This window comes from Lucilia cuprina, chromosome 5, assembly GCF_022045245.1.
Source record: "Lucilia cuprina isolate Lc7/37 chromosome 5, ASM2204524v1, whole genome shotgun sequence".
Taxonomy (NCBI): Eukaryota; Metazoa; Arthropoda; class Insecta; order Diptera; family Calliphoridae; genus Lucilia; species Lucilia cuprina.
Genome location: NC_060953.1, coordinates 43,909,178 through 43,931,019, shown reverse-complemented (window position 1 = coordinate 43,931,019; position 21,842 = coordinate 43,909,178). Strand labels below are relative to the sequence as shown.

Sequence of the window (21,842 nt, the reverse complement as noted above, 5' to 3'; positions counted from 1 at the left end):
AGACTAGACTATAGACTAGACTATAGACTAGACTATAGACTAGACTATAGACTAGACTATAGACTAGACTATAGACTAGACTATAGACTAGACTATAGACTAGACGATCGACTAGACTATAGACTAGACTATAGACTAGACTATCGACTAGACTATCGACTAGACTATAGACTAGACTATAGACTAGACTATAGGCAACATTACAGACTAGGCTATGGACTAGATCATAGACATGTCTTTAGACTGGACTATAGACTAGACTTTAGACTATGGTATGGTTTAAACTGAAAATCATTTCCAATTCATACTATTTAGTACAAAATTCATTCCAGATATGAATAATTTTTGCGTTTGATTTAAAAAACTTTAAATTTATTCAATTCAATTAAAAAAACCCAAATTTATCAAATAAACAATAACTTGCTCTAAGTACTTATGATTCAATATGTATTTTTTCCAAATAAAAAATACAAATTATTATTAGTTATAATTATTAAATAAGTAATTAATTTGCATTTATAATTAATCCCAAAAATAAAAATTTTTTAAAAGAATATTCATATCTGTGAATGTATTTATAACTTTTTCTAAACTAATTTGAAAGTGAGACATACGTCGTGTGTTGGTTTATTTTTTTCAATCTTTCTTAGCACAAGACTGACAAGGCAGACAGACGGACGCATGGTCTTCGTCTCCATTCGTATGAATTAATGACATTTTTTATAATTTTGCAGTTGAAATATTGTTGTCAACTGCTCTTATTTAAGATGTTTTGTTAAAATCTTCCGCATCTGTGTTAAGAGTATCTAGAATATAAATATATCAAAGTGGAAGAAGTATAAAATAAATTTTAAACACCCTTCACTTTAAACAAAAAAAAAATTAAGAAAAATAAATATTATCTTCCCTATTAACATAAAATTTATACAAATTTGAAAAATTAAAAGAAAGGCCTCTACGTCATATTTACAAGCTTACTGTCATGATGTTACAAACCCACTCTTTAACTTAAAATACCCTTCTCTAATAACGTCATCTGCATATTATTTTGTCATAATTCAATTCATATTTGAAATAGATTCTTATGTTGGATTTTTGATTGTTTTATTTTTTTCCCCCAAATTAAACAAATAAAACAACTATAACAAAAAACTAAAACATGTTTTTATACGTTTTAGTTATTTATTCTACTAATTTTTATTTTTATTGTGTGCATCGTTAAACAACTAAAGCTTGTGTTAAACTTAAAATAAATTAGGAAATTAATATTAATTGTATTTTAAATTTTCTAAATCTGGTTTAATTCAATATAGAATTCAATATAGAAACCTTCTTTTTAGGGTAAGAAGGCGTTTTAGTCGGGGTTCTTTTGTTTTTTTTTTTAATTATATGATTATTAAATAATTATAACAAATTATGGACACGAGCACCATATCTACATAAAAAATGAATAATGTCGATAGACAGATTTTTATAGTTTATTAATAAAAACTATAGAGATAAAACAGATACATAAATGTGACTGAATCACTGATTAATTTGTTAGATAATATTTGGTTTTATCAAAAAAATTGCTTAAAAAGGTAACATACCTTAGGGGATGTTGAAAAAACACTTTAGGTTGTATAGTATTACATTTATGTATAGTATTACACCCTACACCAATTTACTGAACATATTTGTTATCTCAGCAGTTCAACAAAGGATCAATATATCCCTAAATTATAGTAATTTTCAGTTTTCTGATATAACATTTAACGTGCCAATTAGGATTACCACTAGTCACCTGCTAACCAGATGACTAGCGATCTTACTCCATAGTTTACAAAGTGACAATCAGCAGGTATTCTAAAAATGCCCTATGCATGGTAATGAACCGTTATGCTCATGTTTATTGTTTAAGTGTTTAGTCTATAGATTATACAAGGACTGTATGCCCCCCGGGGGACATAACTATAAACTGGTGATGATCAGATGTAACTTCGGCATTTCCTTTGAATGATTTGACATGGTATCGAACCAGAGAACTAGATAATCTTATTCTAAGGGATTTGCTAGCCAGCAGGACAAAGTTTCTGACTTATTTTTGTGCCGGTTTTTGGAGAGGTCCCTTCGGGATACAAGACGTGTTGAACAAGACATTGTGACTGATGCACAATGAATTTTGAATAAGTTCGGTGCTGATGCTGAGACAACAGAAACTCCAGAAAGAAATGGCAGTAAGACTGAGCGTTGGAAATGAGTTGGTGTTTACTTTATATGCTACACACCCTACGGGTGTGTGCTGGGTTTAATGATGATGAATTAAAGTTTTCTACAACCGGGACAAGACAAAGTCCCAAACACTGGCCTGCGGGCTGCCGAATACCCTAGTATCAGATTATAAAGCTCTCTAGTTCGATCCTATGTTAAATCATTCCATGAAAATTCCGAGATGTATATTTCCGTAAACAATAACAATTACACAGACCGACAAAATTTCATAAAGGCGAAATTTTGAAACAAGGTTTGACGTTTCTGAAGGAAGACTTTCTCTACCACATCGGGGGTTTGAGATATCGTGTCGTAAATTTAAAAAAAAAATTGCCCTTCGTGGCTCTTTTTGAGACGTTATAACAGCACCACGACATTCATTGGATATGTACCTATGTTCCAATCGACTCTAAATCACAATTTGATTCAAATTAACGATGTATGTCCGTAGGGCCTTCAGCTTCAAAGAATGATATCTCAGAAACTTCAGTATGAAAATTATTAAAACGTAGAAGATTTTTTATAAAACATAAGCGAACTGTACGAAAAAAATTATTTTTTGGTCAATTTATTATATAAAGAATAAGGGGAAGACAACACAATTAAGAGATAAGATATGTCAGATGTTATTTTAAAGTTCATAGAATTCGGATGGCATACAAGATTTTCAGGTCATAATATCTCAAATCCCAGATGTTATGGAGAAATCAGATTCGGATTCAGCGCGGCTCATTCGTTAAGAAAAGTAAACATTGGTTACTGAGTCGAAGTAGTAACAGAAACAATTGTTGAATCGTCAGGTGTAGAAAGGTCAAATCTGGGTGTAGGTAGAATATAATCATTCCGTATTTATTTTTTTCTTTCTTTTGGATGGTGTCTTGACCAACACGATTATAAATATTTCAATAATTTTGAAAAGATATGTATGCATGTGAAACTTCTTGTAAATATAGTAAATTTTACAAATATGGAAAATTCTTATATAAATTTCAACACAAAACCAAATTTAAGTTTTTTTAACCTATTAGTTTTAATGCGTACCTTAATTGTCCGCAGAGTTTCTAAAGGGATATGCATCTATAATTTTATAGAATGCCTTAACATATGCTTTATTATATACAAATTTTAATTTAATTTCAAAAAAATTAAAAGCTTTTAATTCAACATGATCATTTTGTTTTATTTACAGATCAGTCAGTAATAGTACCCCATAAAGGTAAGTTGTTTAAAGCTTTTTGTTTGATATATTTTATTTATTTAAAAGCTTACTATCATAGTAAGTTCCGTTTCCTACATATTTATAATGAAAAGATGTAAAAATTTAAAGAAAGCTTAATATGTCTTAGAGCAGTAGCTTTTCACATTTAAACAAAATATTTCGTTAGTCAACGGAAAATAAATATTCCGTTATTCTAAGATGATTAAGCTTGATTTTTTAAAGTCGATATTTTAATACAAAGCCCAAAAGTGGCATGTACTTTTTTTTTTGGAGGAAAACAATTGTCATAGTTTTCATTAAGCTCGTTTTGGGATCCCTTTTATTAAAAGAAAATAGTTTTATATTTTTAACTAGGAAAACAAGGAAACATAAAACTATAAAAAAATAAATTTGATTCGTTGGTTGTCGTGGTTGTTTACTGCACACGTACAGTCAAGTAAGATCCAAAAGGATCCGTTTTGACGGGACCACTTCACTCGTCAGATTTAATATTTTATAGTATTAGATCCAGCCTGTAGACCTTTAAGCTTATAACTAGATATCTTACCAAGGGTGGATATGAAGTTGCTGCAAAAAAAAAAAAAAAAAAAACAGTTTTTTTTAACATGAAGATGGATAACCATATCTTTCTTTTCCCTGTTTTTATACCCTACACCACTATAGTGGGGAGGGTATTATACGTTTGTGCTGATGTTTGTAACATACAAAAATATTGGTCCAATACCCACCTTAAAGTATACCGATCGACTCAGAATCATTTTCTGAGTCGATTAAGACATGTCCGTCCGTCCGTCTGTCCGGCTGGCTGGCTGTCCATGTAAACCTTGTGCGCAAGGTACAGGCCGCAATTTTCAAGATAATTTGATGAAATTTGGACCAAGCATGTTTTTTGGCACAGGGACGAAGCCTATTGAAAATGGTTGAAATCGGTCTATTATATCACCTAGCCCCCATACAACCGTACCTCCCGATTTGAACTTTTTATGCCATAATTACGTCAAATATTTTATTATCTCTCTAAAAATAATAAATAAGTTTTACATAAGTATTTATGACACTGCAGATTTTCGTAAGGATCGGCCCTTATTTGACCCTAGCCCCCATACAAACCCCCCTTCAAAAAATGTCTTAAACGTCTAAAATTGACTTGTAACCATTTGTATCGTAATGAAACTCAACAAAACTAACTGTTATTTAAAAATATATCCTTTTCCCAAATTTACCGAGGATCGGCCCAATTTGACATATATAAAGCCTCATTTAGAAATTTTAGTTTTTTTTTTATCAATAAATTGCTTAAATATTTTGGAAAAATATTCAACATAAAAGTTTCTTTATAAAAAGTAAAAATTTTAAAAATATACTCATGGTGTAGGGTATTATATGGTCGGCCATGCCCGACTATACTTTCCTACTTGTTGCAACTGTGAAAGTACTTATTAAAGGGAAGACCCAGACGACATGATGCTCTGCCCAGCACCCAATGCACCCAATGCACAACTTTGATATAACCCGCCTATGTCAGGTTATAATGCATATTGTGCGTTTTAATAGAAAGAAATCCACAATAACAGGGCCCCTTTACTTGTGCCTTGATGGAATATATTCCATCTATTGTCAGTATTTCGGCGAAAGTATCTGAGGATACTGCTTTTGATAAAACTAAACAGCGACTCAGAATTGACAGATTCTTCTTACAAATTCTTCTAACTAACTAACTAACTAACTAACTAACTAACTAACTAACTAACTAACTAACTACATCAAATCCAAAGAAAAAAAACCCAGGCCGCAATCGGGCCTGTTGTGCGCTCCTTATCATGAGAAAAAAAAGAGGGAACTGAATGAATTTAGTGTTCGGGAATAACATCACTTCCAAGATACTTGGATCATACTTCGACGAATGCCTGACAGTGGCAAAAAAGTACTCCAGAGTTTCACTGTCCTCTCCGCATTGTCTACATACGTCTGAATGCGCACGTCCAATTTTGGATAAATGTGCTCGTAATTCTGTGTGCTTACTCAGAATACGTATTATCATACTAACTTTAGACTTGCTTATTTTGAGGAGATTTTGTGAACATTGTGAACCTTATCTCTGGGAGAGTATTTAGTTAAAGCTTTCTTACAATCCTATACGGTCTTAAGTTTTATCTATCCTTAACATACTCGTGAAGCGACTATATTAAAAATAATTATGACCTTAAAAGCCCTATTTGGCGTTGTATGGGGCAAGTTGAAATAATGGACTGATGTTAACCATTTTCACTATGCTTAGTCTACGGTACCATAAAAGATCATGTGCTAAATTTTAAAAGGTTTACAAGACCCTATTCGGTGATGTACTAGGGCTAGGAGAAATAATAGAACGATCTTATCCATTTTCTATAGGCTTCGTCCTTGGAACAATAGAAGATTATGTACCAAATTTTATTGCATTATCTTTAAAATTGCGACCTGTAGTTTAGATTACAAAGTTTACATTAAAGGACGGACGGACGGACTCAAAACTCAGAAAATTATTCTGAGCCGATTGGTATAGTTTAAGGTTGGTTATAGGACTAATATTATTGTGCGTTACAACTATCAGTACAAACCCAATATATCCTCCCTACTAAAGTGTTGTAGAAATAAATATGGTTCATATCTGCCTTTTCATTTATAAGTTATAGGCAAATTATAATGTAAATTTTTCGACTTATAATGTTTTACTTTGGAGATGTCGATACGAAGCGGAATAATACATCATTTCCATTTATTTTTACATTTTTAACTCTTAAAACATTAACTTCCATTTCTACCACCGTCAGTTATAGTTTAACTGGTAGTTAAATAATTAAATTGTGTTCGAGTACTGTTTTAAAAAATAACTAGACTTTGTAAAAATTTTATTTGTTTTTTTTTTTAATTTTTTCTTTATTCGTTAAAAATTTTACAAAATAGTTTTTCTATATTTCGTTTTTATTTGTATATATCTTAAAATTAAACTTAAATTATACAACTAAAGTTTTATTTGTATATTAAAAATCTATAAAATCGAGTATTGAGTTGTAAAAAAAAGAAATCTTTAAACAATTTATAATACGAATTTCTTTTTTCTAACATTTTTTTTTATTTTGTATTTATAATTTAAGTAATAATGACTATGATTCGATTTTTAAATTTACTTGTTTTGATTACTTGTAAAAAAAAGACTCGCAAACTTAACAACACTATGAGAATTAAACTAATGAACAGATTAAATTAAGGGGGGTACAGAGAAATAGAGAGAGCGCGAGAGGGAGTTAAAATTAGATTGAGATTGAATCACATTAATATTCAAAGGCTAAAGAAGGTTTGGGATACGAGTAACCATTTCGCACGGGTGTGGGATATGAGAGTTTCACTTCGGGTGTGGGATACGAGTATCCGTTCTTTTGTGGTGGCTGGGTGGGTATTTCGAATTTAACTGCTGGTGTGGGATAGGAATAACCTGTTTTCTGAGGTGGTTGAGTGGGTAACTCAAATTTTTGGGCTGGTGTTGGGTAAGAGTAGCCGGCTTTTTGTGGGGGCTTAGTAGGTAAATCGAATTTTTGAGCCGGGGTGGGATATGAGTAACCAGTCTTTTGTGGTGGTTGTGTGGGCAATTCGAATTTTTGGGCTGGCGTTGGGTAGGAGTAACCAGTCTTTTGTGTGGGTTTGCTGGGTAACTCGAACTTTTGAGCAGGAGTGGGATAAGAATAACCTGATTTTTGCGTTGGTTTAGAGGGTAATTCAAATTTTTGAGCAGGAGTGGGGTAAGAATAACCGGTCTTTTGTGGTGGTTGGCTAGGCAACTCAAATTTTTGTGCGGGCGTGGGATAAGAGTAACCAGTCTTTTGTGGTGGTTGAGTGGGTAATTCGAATTTTTGTGCAGGAGTTGGATACGAGTAACCGCTCTTTTGTGTGGGCTTAGAAGGTAATTCGAACTTCTGAGCTGGAGTGGGATACGAGTAACCAGTCTTTTGTGGAGGCTGTGAGGGTATTTCGAATTTTTGAGCAGGTGTAGGATAAGAGTAACCGGTCTTTTGGGTAGGCAATTCAAACTTGACTTCAGGAGTGGGATAAGAATATCCTGGCTTTTGTGGAGCTGGTGTTGGTCTTCTAGTAGTGGTCTGCTCAAATTTAATTGCGGGTGTGGGATAAGAGTAACCGGTCTTTTGAGGTGGCTGTGTGGGTAATTCGAACTTCTGGGCAGGTGTTGGATAAGAGTAACCGGTCTTTTGAGGTGGTTGTGTGGGTATTTCGAATTTCACTGCTGGTGTAGGATAAGCGTAACCAGTCTTTTGTGTTGGCAAATCATATTTAACTGTAGGAGTGGGGTAAGAATAACCCGGTTTTTGTGGAGGTGATGTAGGTCTACGAGTAGTGGTGGTATATTCAAATTTAACTTCAGGTGTTGGATAAGAGTAACCGGTCTTTTGTGTGGGTAAATCAAATTTAACCGCTGGTGTGGGATATGAATAACCCTTCGCTGGTGTCTTAGTTGGCAACTCAAATTTCACCTCTGGCGTAGGATATGAATATCCTTTGGTGGTTTGTCTTACAGGTGCCGTAGGTCTTTGTGTAGGTTTCGTGGGTAAATCAAATTTCACTGTGGGCTGTGGATACGAATAGCCTGGTTTAGCCGGTGTTGGCTTGGGATAATCAAATGGTTGTTTAGGCTGTGGATATGAGTATCCCTTAGTAGGTGCTGGCTTAGTGGGTAAATCAAATGGTTTCTGTGGCACTGGATAAGAGTAGCCCGGCTTTTGAGGATACTCAAATGGCTTTTGTGGTGGATTGTATACATAACCATTGCCGAAATTCTGCTGTTGAGATTCGGCTGAGAGGTAGTTAGATACTGGTTCATAATAGTACTGCGCCCACGTTCGACTGCTAAGCGCTAACAGTAGGCATAATGTGGAAAAGTATTTCTGAAAATAAAAAGGAAGAAAATAAGAAAATAAAAATTATTTTTTATTAGATTTGATGATAATAAAATTTTGTGACTTTACAGTTTTAATAACTGAGTTATTATTGTTGTCAAAACTGATAGTGATGAATATAAGATCAATTTAGTCAATAGTAATATGTAGATTTGGCTATAGAAAAAGCTATATAATGTATTATTGTCTGATTTATAATTGACATTTTCTTGATTAATGATCAATATATAAAGACAAAACTGACCTATAGTTTTGAATAGTACTCTACAGTTTTGACTGATCTATAGTTGTAAAAATATAACCTGATCTATAGTTTCGTAAACATACTGATTTATTGTGATCCTACATTTTTGTCTATAGACATATTTTACTTCAGACTTATCTTTAGTTTTCTCTTTAGACTAATGTCTAATGTCTTTGCTAAATGACTTATTGAATACTGCCTACAAATTAATCTATAGCTATAGACTGATCTGTAGTATTTACTATAAACTGTTATATACCTATGTTCGTTACTATAGATATATTGTCCTATCTAATCAGTGATCTATAGTATTGAGGATAGATAGACCTATAATCTGACTATTGACTGATCTATAGTCTGGATTAAATATAGATTAATCAGTTGTCCTGTCTACAGACTTATTTTTAGTCCTGTTTACTTACTAATCTAAAACGTTATTACTGATTGATCTGTTGTAGTCTATTCTATTCTACAGAATATTCTAAGTCTATTCTACAGACTTACTGATCTATAGAACTCTGACTGATATTTAGTCGATACTGTAGAATGACTTGAAACCGATCTATTGTCTACAGAATGATCTTTAGTATTCGCCAGAGAGTGATCTATAGTCTTAACTACAGACTAATCTGTAGTCTTGTCTAGCGTCTGACATTACTATTAACTGATCTATAGTAATGACTTTAAATTGACCTATGGTCATAACAGTTTTTTACTATAGACTGATCTATAGACTTGACTGATTAATGGTCTGATCTATAGTCTTATATATACTGATAGTCTTATATAGACTGATCTATAGTTTTGACTTATCTATAGTCCGTTCTATAAATTGATCCATAGTCTTGTTTATAGACTAATCTATAATCTTGACTTTAAACTGATCAGTAGCCTTTTCTAAACTGATCTATAGTCCTTACACACTGACTGTTTTTCAGTATTTACAATTTATTTATTTTTTACTCTAGACTGATCTGTAGTCTTGTATAGACCTAACTGATCTAAGGTATTGGCTACAGACTGATTTATAGACTTATCTACAGATCTTATTAATAATTAACGAATGCTGGTCTATAGTGTTAACTACACACTGCTCCATAGTCTAGATTGTTCTATGATATTATAAGTATACTGATGCTTAATTTTGATCTTATATATTGAGTATTAAGTGATTCTATAGTTTTAGACTGATCTATAGTCTTTACCATAGACTGATACATGGTCTTTACTATAGATTGATCAGTAATCTTGTCTGTGGTCTCATCATAGTGCTGATTCTATATTATTCACGATAAAGAGACCTATAGTCTGAATATTGATGGATCTATAGTATTGACTAAATATAGATAGATAGTAAATCTATATTATTTAATATAGACTCAGCTATTGTATTTGCTATAGATTGTTCAATAGTCTTGACTATAGACTGATCTGCAGTCTTACCAAGACTGATCTATAGTCCTGTCCACTGACAGATCTATAACTTTTGCCAAAGACCTCACTGATCTATAATCTTGGTTATAGTTTGATCTATAGACTTACATATATACAGATCTTACTATTGATTTACCAATATAATAAATACTGGTCTATAGTGTTGACTATATACTGCTCCATAGTCTTAAGTACAGGCTGATCTATAATACTGACTAAAGACAGGTATTATTTATAAGCTGATCTATGATCTTATCTGTATACTGATTCTTAGTGTTCATCATCAGCCTAGAGTATTGACTGATCTATAGTCCTTTTCGAATATAAAGTGCTATTGACTATACTTTACAAATTGATCTAACTTCTGAAAAATAAACCGATCTGTGTCGTTACTATAGGTTCATTAAAAAAACAACAAATTCTGTTTCAGTTTAAACTCATCTCTTTTACAAAAGTAGGGTATTTAAGCTTTTATTAAAAATATCCCATAAGATTTCCTATTGATTGTTTATATTTTCCACCTTTTCTATACACTCAATCTATTGTAATCAATTTTCCAAAGACTTTTCAACATTGAACTTTTCATTGACATGACGCGGTGATCATCACCGTAATAATAAAGACGATGGATGAATAGGTGGATGGTTAGATGGATGGATGGATGGATGGATGGCACAAATTTAAACATTGATTATTTTTTGCACATTATGCCGTTTGTTTTAGTGATTTTTTGAAATTGTTTATTCGTGGACTACATCGTTTTATTTTTTTTCGTTAACAATTTACCGGAAATTCATGTTAAATTTAAGGTGTTTATGGTAGTAGTGGTCGCATACTAAAGATGATGATCATGAACATAATGATGATGTTTGAGTATGATTGACCGCAAACTAATGTGTGTGTAGATGTTTTTTTTTTTAATATTTCACGCTCTAAGTAAAGTTTTTATATATTTTTCAACTAGAACAAACAACCTATTCGACAATCAAACAATCACTTTAGAACAGAAATTCTTAACACTAAAACTAGAAACATTAATAAATTTTAAAAGAAAAAAAAAAACTTAGAACAAAACCATTAAAAATGTTAATGTTGCTGTGGGTTTGTTTTATTTGTTTAAGTTTTTTTTTTAATTATACAACAAATATATTAAATTTTCTCGTAAAAAAAATAGTTTGCCTTAATTTTCCATCATAAATTTGTTCACGGTTTTGTCATATAAACATATATTTTTTTCCAACAATTGCTAATTGTATTCATATTCGTACTTTGTTTATACATATGTATGTTATGTTGCATGTGTGTTTTAACATGTTAATACAATTTATAACAATTTATCTCAAGGTCAGTTTGAAAAGAAAAATAAACTAACAACCTCTATCTATCTACAACAAATTGTTAACAATTTGTGCAGCTTATAAAGTTACATATAGAGTCGTAAAACATCCAATATTGTGTTAGTTTTCATGTCAAGAGTTTGTACTTATTTTAGTTGTTTATTTTCATAGACACATATTTTTCTTTTAATATTTTATTTTGTAGATTTTTTTATTACTAGATAATAATAAGTTTTCATTTTTTCATATTTCATTATTGTGTATTTTAAATACACGCATCGCATCACTTGTTATGCGTACCAGACAGACAGATAGATCTTAGAAGTGGGAAAATTTTTATTGTTATTTGAGTTTTTCTAATAAATGCTTTTTTTCAACATACAGGTGTTGAAAAACAATGTCATTGTTGTTTTTTTAGGAATTGTAGGTGTTGTCTGTGGATGTTGAATTCAATTACAAAGTCTTGAATCATAAAATAATGTTTTTTTTATGAATTCATATTTGGTGTTTGTTTTTTTGTATTCAATTTTATTTTTTTGTATTTTGTTAAAAGTTGTAAAGTAATAATTAAACACTTTATGGTGTATGAATCACATTGAATATTTACTAGATGTTTGTAAAATAAAGGGCTAAAGCTGGATGCTAGAAGCAAACCTTCTACTAATTTTTAGTAGATTGATATATTGTCTCGACTTTAGAACTAACTATAGATCTAGGCTAAAGGTGGATGCTTAAGCAAACCTTCCAATAAATTTTAGTAGATTAAGATATTGTCTCCACTTTAGAACTAATATATGGATCAATTTCCCCGACTATAACGTTACTTATACTAGGTCTTGATTTCAATCGAATGATTTTGTCTTCCCCAATAGTCTCGATTATAAAGTGATCAAATGATCACTTTATAATCGAGACTATATGTTGACTCAAGACTATAGTCTTTACTAAAAGCTGTTCAATTGCTTAACATCAAATCATAAACTGATCTATAGCCTGGATGTTAATAAACTATTCAATTAACTAATACACAGTTAGTTAGTTACTTTGAAAGGTATCCGAAGAAATACTCCTAGGCCTCTATGCGGTCCTTAGCCAGTACCGCAGGTGGTAATCAAACCAAACTCCTCCAGTCTACCAGACTAGAATACTAACCACTAATCAACCGGAGGTCACAAACTAATACATAGTCTTCCATATACATATGTATACTAAACTATCTATATACATGATCTGTAGCCTAACATAGTAACTGATCTATATTCTTGACTAAAGATAAAATTATAGTTTTGTAGCTAAACTTATCTACAGTTATGAATATAGACAGTATTGGCTAAAGACCAATCTATAGGCTTGATAATAGATATATACACTGATCAATAGTCTAATATATAGCCTTTATTATAGACCAATCTATAGTCTTTTCTAAAGTCCGATCTACATTCAAAACTAAAGACGGATATATATTCCTATATATAGAAATATTATATATAATATATAATAATATATATAATATATATATATAATATATATATATATATATATATATATATATATAAATATATATATATATATATATATATATATATATATATATATATTATATATATATAATATATATATAATAATAATATATATATATCTCTGTCTATTGTCTTTGCTACAGACAGAATTATAGTCTTTATTTTAAAGGACCAATAGTCTTGACTACATATTGACCTATTTAGTATTAAATACAGATGGATCATTAGTCTTAAATAATCTTGAGTATAGACTGATCAATAGTCTTGCATATTGACTGATCAATAGTCTTCAATATATAGACTGATCTACTATCTTTACAATAAGCTGTTCTTACCGTCATTCCTATAGATGCATCACTAGATTTATCTATAGACTGATCTATAGTCTTTATTAAAGACAAACCAATTGCTTTTACTTAACACAGATTTAAAGTCTTTTTAAAACTGATCAATAGTCTTGACTATATACCGTTTTATACTCTTAAATACAGATAGATAATTAGTCTTATCAATAATATTGATAATATACTGATCAATAGTCTTGAATACAGACAGATCATATCTGTATATCTTATAAACTATAGGCTTTATATAAATAAACCAGTAATTTTGATTATATACCGACCTATAGTGCTACAGACAGATCAGTTGTCCTTATTATAGACTGATCTTTGGCTGTACTGCAGAATGATCTATAGTCGTGATTATAAACTGATCTATGGTCGTGATTATAGACTGAAATGATGATCTTGATTAAAAACTGTCTATAGACTTAGCCCCCCCGGGGGTATGTTACCTTGGCGAAGACCACCGTCTTGGTGTTATTGCAATAAAGAGGGCCCAATACCTCCAATCTGACTGGGATTGAAAAATTGGTATCTCAGTCTACTGCTTGGCTTAGTCCTTGCACAGATTGCCAGAGGTCTGACCAGAGCACCGCATAATCTGGTACTACGGGTGGCCAGTTGCCGCAGGACTATGTCCTGGCTGGTCAGTTGGTTGAGGTTCCTTCGGGATCCACGTAGTGGCTGTTGGTTGAACCCAAATTCGCGGGAAGAGAATAAGTGGCGGTTAAAAGACTGATGCATGATAATAGTCAATATTTCGGGATAAGTTCGGTGCTGTTGCCGAAAGTCAACAGATACCCCACAGAGGAGTGAATGTGGGACTAAGCGTTGGAAATGGGTTGGAGTCAATTGTATATGATACGGAATGAATGTAGAGGTATGCGGGCCTTACCCCACCCATTTACCTAAATGAGTGTGTCGTATGTTTTTCTCTATGAATGTGTCGAATAAATGAGATGTGTGCTGGGTTGAATGATGATGGATGAAAGGTATCATATACAAGTGATACCAATTAATTTTCCTTCCTTGTCCAGATATGTTCAGAGTTTACTCTGTTCATATCAGACTTGCCACAGCGTGTCACTGTGAGTAAGAACGATGTCTACGGCTTATTGATGGATCGTGCTTCGGTCCACCGGTTACGTCTCTAGGTGCTGTTGCCGAATCAACAGAGCCATAGTAGTGTGGTTGTCTTACAACGTGACTACTTTGGCAAGAGATTAGATAGCTCGAGTACTCCAGCAAAGTACTTGCGCATGGTACCGGTCATAGCCAATGTGCAAAAATTGCCACCTGAGTCTTCATTGAAGACAAAGGGGCGATGGTAGACCGTTCTCAAGTCTACCCTGTGGACGAAAAAGACCACCGTGAGATAAGGCCGACACGGCAGGTGCTCACGTTAAAACTATCGACAGTCTGTCTATAGACTTAGCTCTATACTGATTTGTAGTGTTGACTATAGATTGATTTATAGTCTTAGCTATAGACTGATAATTAGTTTAGGCTACAATCCTATCTGTAGTCTGTAATATAGACTGACCCTCATATGGTATTCACTATAAGTAAACTGATCTCTTGACTATAAACTAGTGTTTAATGTAAACTGCTCTATACTCTTGCTTAAAGACTGATTTATAGTCTGGATTATTGAATTACCTGTAGTCTTGTTTATAAACTATTTAACAGTCTGGTCTAAAAACTATGATATATTCTAGCATATTATGGTCTTATCTATAGCCTTGACTGTGATCTAATCTACATTCTTGCCTATAGACTGATCGAAAATATCGAATATATACTCTTCTAGAGTTTTTACTAAAAAGTGATAAATTTTCATACTAACTATAGATTTTTATATGTCTATAGTTAGTATGAAAATAGAAGAACTAAGTATTTGATCAAATATTTGAACGATCTGATCATTCTAATAGAAAAAAAGTTATTTAAATAATATTAAGCGGATTAAACAAAACCGCAATTTGTAAACAAACAACTTTTTATTAAAAAACAACTGATTTGTTCTATTTATAAGCTGACAATAAAATGAAAGTAATTTTTACTGAATCTTTAGCTATTCATCTTTAAACAGCTGTCAAACTAGAGATTTATAAAACGGAAATATTTCATAGTAAGCTATTAGCTTATTAAATGTATTAATAATTCATAATTCAAACAATAACGACTTATAATGTAATAAATTAATTTAAATAATTTTTTTTATGATGTTAACAATAATTGTTTATTATTAAAAATAAAATACAATGGTAAATTAGATAAATAAAAGATTTTTGCAAAAGAAGAAAAAAATTCTATTGAAATCTAAACAAAAAATATAAACTAAATTAAACAGTAGAATTAAGTTCTTTACATTTAAATTAGATCTTAAGAATGGTAAAACAAACAAAAATATAGAAGAACATTTAGGAAGTAATGTTTGAATGATGATACAAATTAGCGGAAGTATTGTTTGTCAATATAAAATATGCAATAAAGATTAAGAAAGTTTTTTGTTTGTTTGTATGAGTATGAATTGATTAAACGTAAATTAATGAATAATAAAACAAATTAAGAACAACATAAGTTAGAGGTCAATAGTCAATAGCACATGAACTTCAGTTCAAAAAACTAAGCAGATTCCTTGAAAGATATAAATTCAAATAAATTATTCCAGAAAGTTTCTTAAAATGTTTTATGCAAAATTTTAGAAATTAATATTTTTTAAAGCAACTTTAAATATGTTAAATAAATCTTTTGCTACTTTAACTTTACACCCCAACACTCGATCTGTCATTTTAAATTCCAATTAATTTAAACACAGATTTCATTAGTTTTTAATCTTTTTGAAAGGTTATTCACAAATTTACATAAATTTTAATACATTTAATTAAAAAGCGCGGCATTTGTAGCCATAAATTATCAAAGTGAAAGAGAGAGAGAAATCCCCAAAGAAGAAATTCACCTAATAGCACGCGTTTGCTGCTTAAGTCTTTTGTTTTACTTTGAAAAGTTACCAATAGAAAAAATATTATTTTTGCAAATATTTGGCCATTAAAGAAAATGTTTAACGTACTTTTTTTTGAAAGCTTTAGATATTTATTAATTTATGCTTGCTTTTAAATAAATTTTATTTACAAGATTTGTTTTATTTAATTTATTTAAGGGTTTTACCCATTAAAATATATGTTTGAGCTAAACAGAATTTAAATTTATGATTGATTTTACAAAATGACTTGGTAACAATAGAAATTTTTTGACATAAATTATGACAAACTTTCTTTAAGAAATAATTAATCGGCATAACCCTATAGATTAGTCTAAAGAACATTTTATAATCAAGCCTGCAGATTAGTCGTTAGATAAAGAAGTATGACAGACTGTCTTAGCTCAAGCTACACTACTTATTGTTTATTATACTAAAAATCAGTCTATAGATAAAACTATACAGATCAACATATAAGCCTTATTGTTGTTCAGTTTACAATCAAGATTATGAATCAGTCAAGCCAAGAGTATAGATCAGTCTATAGTCAAGACAATAGATCAGTCTATAGTCAAGAATAGAGATCAGTCTATATTCAAGACTATAGATCAGTTTATAGTCAAGACTATAATCAAGAATATAGATCAGTATATAGTCAAGACTATATATCAGTCTATAGTCAAGACTATAGATAAGCCTATAGTCAAGACTATAAATTAGTCTATAGTCAAGAATATAGATCAGTCTTTAGTCAAAATTATAGATCAGTCTTTAGTCAAGATTATAGATCAGTCTATAGTCAAGACTATAGATCAGTCTATAGTCAAGACTATAGATCAGTCTATAGTCAAGACTATAGATCTGTCTATAGTCAAGACTATAGATCAGTCTATAGTCAAGACTATAGATCAATCTTTAGTCAAGACTATAGATCAGTCTATAGTCAAGACTATAGATCAGTCTATAGTCAAGAATATAGATCAGTCTATAGTCAAGAATATAGATCAGTCTATAGTCAAGAATATAGATCAGTCTTTAGTCAAAACTATACATCAGTCTATAGTCAAGACAATAGATCAGTCTATAGTCAATATTATAGATCAGTCTATAGTCAAGACTATAGATCAGTCCATAGTCAAGACTATAGATCAGTCTATAGTCAAGACTATAGATCAGTCTATAGTCATGACTATAGATCAGTCTATAGTCAAGACTATAGATCAGTCTATAGTCAAGACTATAGATCAGTCTATAGTCAAGACTATAGATCAGTCTATAGTCAAGACTATAGATCAGTCTATAGTCAAGACTATAGATCAGTCTATAGTCAAGACTATAGATCAGTCTATAGTCAAGACTATAGATCAGTCTATAGTCAAGACTATAGATCAGTCTATAGTCAAGACTATAGATCAGTCTATAGTCAAGACTATATTTCAGTCTATAGTCAGGACTTTAGATCAGTCTATAGTCAAGACTATAGATCAGTTTATAGTCAAGACTATAGATCAGTCTATAGTCAAGAATATAAATCAGCCTATAGTCAAGACTATAGATCAGTCTATAGTCAAGACTATAGATTAGTCCATAGTCAAGACTATAGATTAGTCTATAGTCAAGACTATAAATTAGTCTATAGTCAAGACTATAGATTAGTCTATAGTCAAGACTATTGTCATGACTATAGATCAGTCTATAGTCATGACTTTAGATCAGTCTATAGTCTAGACTATAGATCAGACTATAGTCAAGACAATAGATCCGTTAATAGTCAATACTATAGATCACTCAATAGTCAAGATTTTAGATCAGTCTATAGTCAAGACCATAAATTAGTCTGTAGTCAAAACTATGGATCAGTCTATAGTAAAGACTATAGATCTGTTTTTAGTCAAGACTATAGATAAGCTATAGTCAAGACTATAGATCAGTTTATTGTTAAGACTATAGATCAGTCTATTGTTAAGACTATAGATCAGTCTATAGTCAAGACTATAGATTAGTCTATAGTCGATACTATAGATCAGTCTATAGTCAATACTATAGATCAGTCTATAGTCAATACTATAGATCAGTCTATAGTCAATACTATAGATCAGTCTATAGTCAACACTATAGATCAGTCTATAGTCAAGACTACAGATCGGTATGTAGCCAAGACTATAGATCAGTCTATAGTAAAGATTATTCTACTTAAGTAGAAGTTGTAGTTTTTTTTATTAATTGCAAACACTATTTTTAGATTACAACCAAATTGAGAAAACTTCCCAATCCACTGTAGATTTTTAATGCCATTGAAAAGTTGTCATTACTAAAATACAAATAGTTTTGCTTTTTTGTTTTCAACTATAATATATTTAAGCAAATCAACATGTTTCACAAATTAAGACTGATTTCCTAAATATGTTAACATTTTTAATTTTATGATTCAAAAATTGATGTAATCATACATAGTTTAGCAAATCTATGAAAAGAATTCTAAAATAATAGAGTATGTAGGTGTTTGATTGATTCAAAAATTCTCATATGTTCTAAATAACAAAACTTTCAATAATCAAATCTTTAAAAATCTCTTTTCAAGCTAAATTCTATAAATTACAATAAAATTCAGCGGATATAAAAATACCATTAAATTTGTTCCTTACATTAGCAAGTGGTCATCAAAATTTCCAATTAAAACTCATTGCAAAACCAGCGATATGATTGTCATTAACCACAACTTGATTATTTTTAATAACATTGAGACAGACAGACAAAAAGTTTACACCTACATAAATTCTACAAAAAACAATTTTTATATTTTTTTTGTTATACTTACATTTTGTTTTATTACAAAGAATATATAAAAATTCAGCTTAATCTTAAAGTATTTTATGCACTTGATATTTAATTAGAACATTTACCTCTGCTAATTGAATTTGCTATAATTTCGAATTATTTTTGTTTTACTTTTTATATCTTAAATGAAATGAAAACGATGAAATATTTAATTTCGTTTATTGTAATAGCTTTTGAAATTCCAAAAATTTTTGTCTAATAAATTTGATTTTTGTCTTTATTGTTATTTTTATTTCTTTTTGTGGTATTAATAAAATAAATATTAATTTTTTTATTTATCATCAGGTTATTTTGCAAATAAAAAAAGATTTAGTGATTTCAACTTCAAAATGTTTATTTATTAGCTAAGATTTCCAATTCAAAACATTATTTTATGAGTTTCTTAAGATTTTAATAGTTTTTGTGACAATATTTATTGTCACAGAAACAATTTAATTTATTAAAACTATTTTTAAGTAGGTGAAAGATCAATAAAATATGAAATGTTTAGCAAAAAAACAAAAGACTTAAGAACGAAACTTGGTTTGATTTTAAAAGATGGCTTCATTAAAGTCAATAAAAAATATAACAAACATATTAAAAATTTTCGATTTCAGTATTGATTATACACTGGTCTTTTCTATTGGCTGATCTATAGTCCTGGACTAAATAGTATTTTAACTGTAGACTGATTAAATGTCTTGACTATGGACTGATCTGTAGATTTTATTATAAACTATAGTAATCGTTTTTGACTATAGACTGACATTTGTGCTTGACTATAGATTATAGTCTTAACTGTGGATTGATCTATTGTCTTGACTACAGACTGATCTATAGTCTTGACTATTTACTGAATTATAGTCATGACTATTTTCTGATCTATAGTCTTCACAATTCAATGATCTTAAGTCATGACTATAAACTGTTATTTAGTCCTGAGTATAAACTGATCTATAGTCTTGAGTATAAACGTATCTATAATCTTGACTATAGACTGATCTATAGTCTTGACTATAGACTGATCTATAGTCTTGACTATAGACTCATCTATAGTCTTGACTATAGACTGATCTATAGTCTTGACTAGAGACTGATCTATAGTCTTGACTATAGATTGATCTAAAGTCTTGACTATAGACTGATCTATAGTCTTGACTATAGACTGATCTATAGACTTGACTATAGACTGATCTATAGTCTTGACCATAGACTGATCTATAGTCTTGACTATAGACTGATCTATAGTCTTGACTATAGACTGATCTATAGTCTTGACTATAGACTGATGTATAGTCTTGACTATAGACTGATGTATAGTCTTGACTATAGACTGATCTATAGTCTTGACTATAGACTGATCTATAGTCTTGACTATAGACTAATCTATAGTCTTGACTATAGACTGATCTTTAGTCTTGACTATAGACTGATCTATAGTCTTGACTATAAACTGATCTATAGTCTTGACTATAGACTGATCTAAAGTCTTGACTATAGACTGATCTATAGTCTTGTCTATACACTGATCTAAAGTGTATAGACTATATTTTTGATTTGACTTATTTTTTCTCTGATATATTTGAAAAGATTTCTTTTAGGGATTTTGATCCGTACATTTCAGAGTTATCTGATCTATTTTTACCCTTTGGTTTCGAATCGTTTACTTGGAAATCATCAAAATTATCTTAAAATTATGTTTATTTGTTTTTTATTTTTTTTTAAACATCCAGGTTTCCAAAGCTCGATTTCTTGAGTAATAATCTTTAATTATTTAGATCACATGTTGATTTCTTTTTGTTAATAGTTTATATACAAGAATTTTCTTTCTTAATTTTATTTAAGTCCTTTTAAAATATATCCTTTTGTTTAGTTCAACACTCACCATTTTCACTGATTATTTATTTATAACAAAAGTTCTTTTGAAATTATTAGCAATATCAAGGCTTTCTTCTCATTGACTAAGCCTCATATGAAAAACACACCGTTTACACTAGTTGCGAATTTTTTAAACTTCACCTATAGAAATTAAATAATAATTATTATTTTTTTGTTTATTTCATTAAGAAAAAAATTAAATAAAATTTTTAATTGTTTCTTTACAACAAATCATTGATATTTAGTTAATTTTTACAAAATTTCACATTAATTTTTTGTAATTGTCTGGAAATTTATTTATGCACATACAATTGTTTTTTATAGAATTTTTTTTAAATAATAATTTTTTATTTAAATTTATTATAAACAAAAAACCCACTATTTTCTTATTTTTCTTTATAAATTCGTTAATTTTATTTTTAATATTTTTTATTTTTCCGTTTTTTTATCGAATAAATTAAAAAAAAACAGAATTAAGTGAAGTTTAGTTTCCTCTGTTGATCGTGGCAGAAATTGTGTTGACTCGTATGTATTATCCCATCAAATAACACACTTGACATGAGTTGTTGCTGTATTTATTTGTTTTTAGATCAATTTAAGTTTTTTTTCTTGTTTTTGTTTTTAATATTTCTCACTTTTGTGTGCGCGCAGTATAGGTGCTCTTCATATGTATGGATGTATGTATGTATGCATGTATTGTTTCAGTTTCAATTTCATGTAAAAACCGTAAAATATGAAAAATAAAATTGAGAATAAGAAAAGAATACGTATGATGATGATGGTTAAAGCTGAAGAAGACAATAATCATTTAGAGTTAGTGTAAAGTTACGCATGCTTAGTGTGCTCACAGTCATATTTTTGTAGATT

General features: G+C 30.2%; 1 protein-coding gene across 1 annotated transcript; it reads right to left on the bottom strand.

Moving 5' to 3' along the window:
- Positions 1-6,586: 6,586 nt before the first annotated feature.
- Positions 6,587-21,532, bottom strand: LOC111680659 (extensin). Its single transcript, XM_023442340.2, has 3 exons — positions 21,355-21,532; positions 20,983-21,116; positions 6,587-8,406 (listed from the first exon to the last, which is right to left on the bottom strand). The coding sequence occupies exons 2-3, from the start codon at positions 20,983-20,985 to the stop codon at positions 6,784-6,786; spliced, it is 1,626 nt and encodes a 541-aa protein (XP_023298108.2). The 5' UTR covers positions 20,986-21,116; positions 21,355-21,532; the 3' UTR covers positions 6,587-6,783.
- Positions 21,533-21,842: the final 310 nt, after the last annotated feature.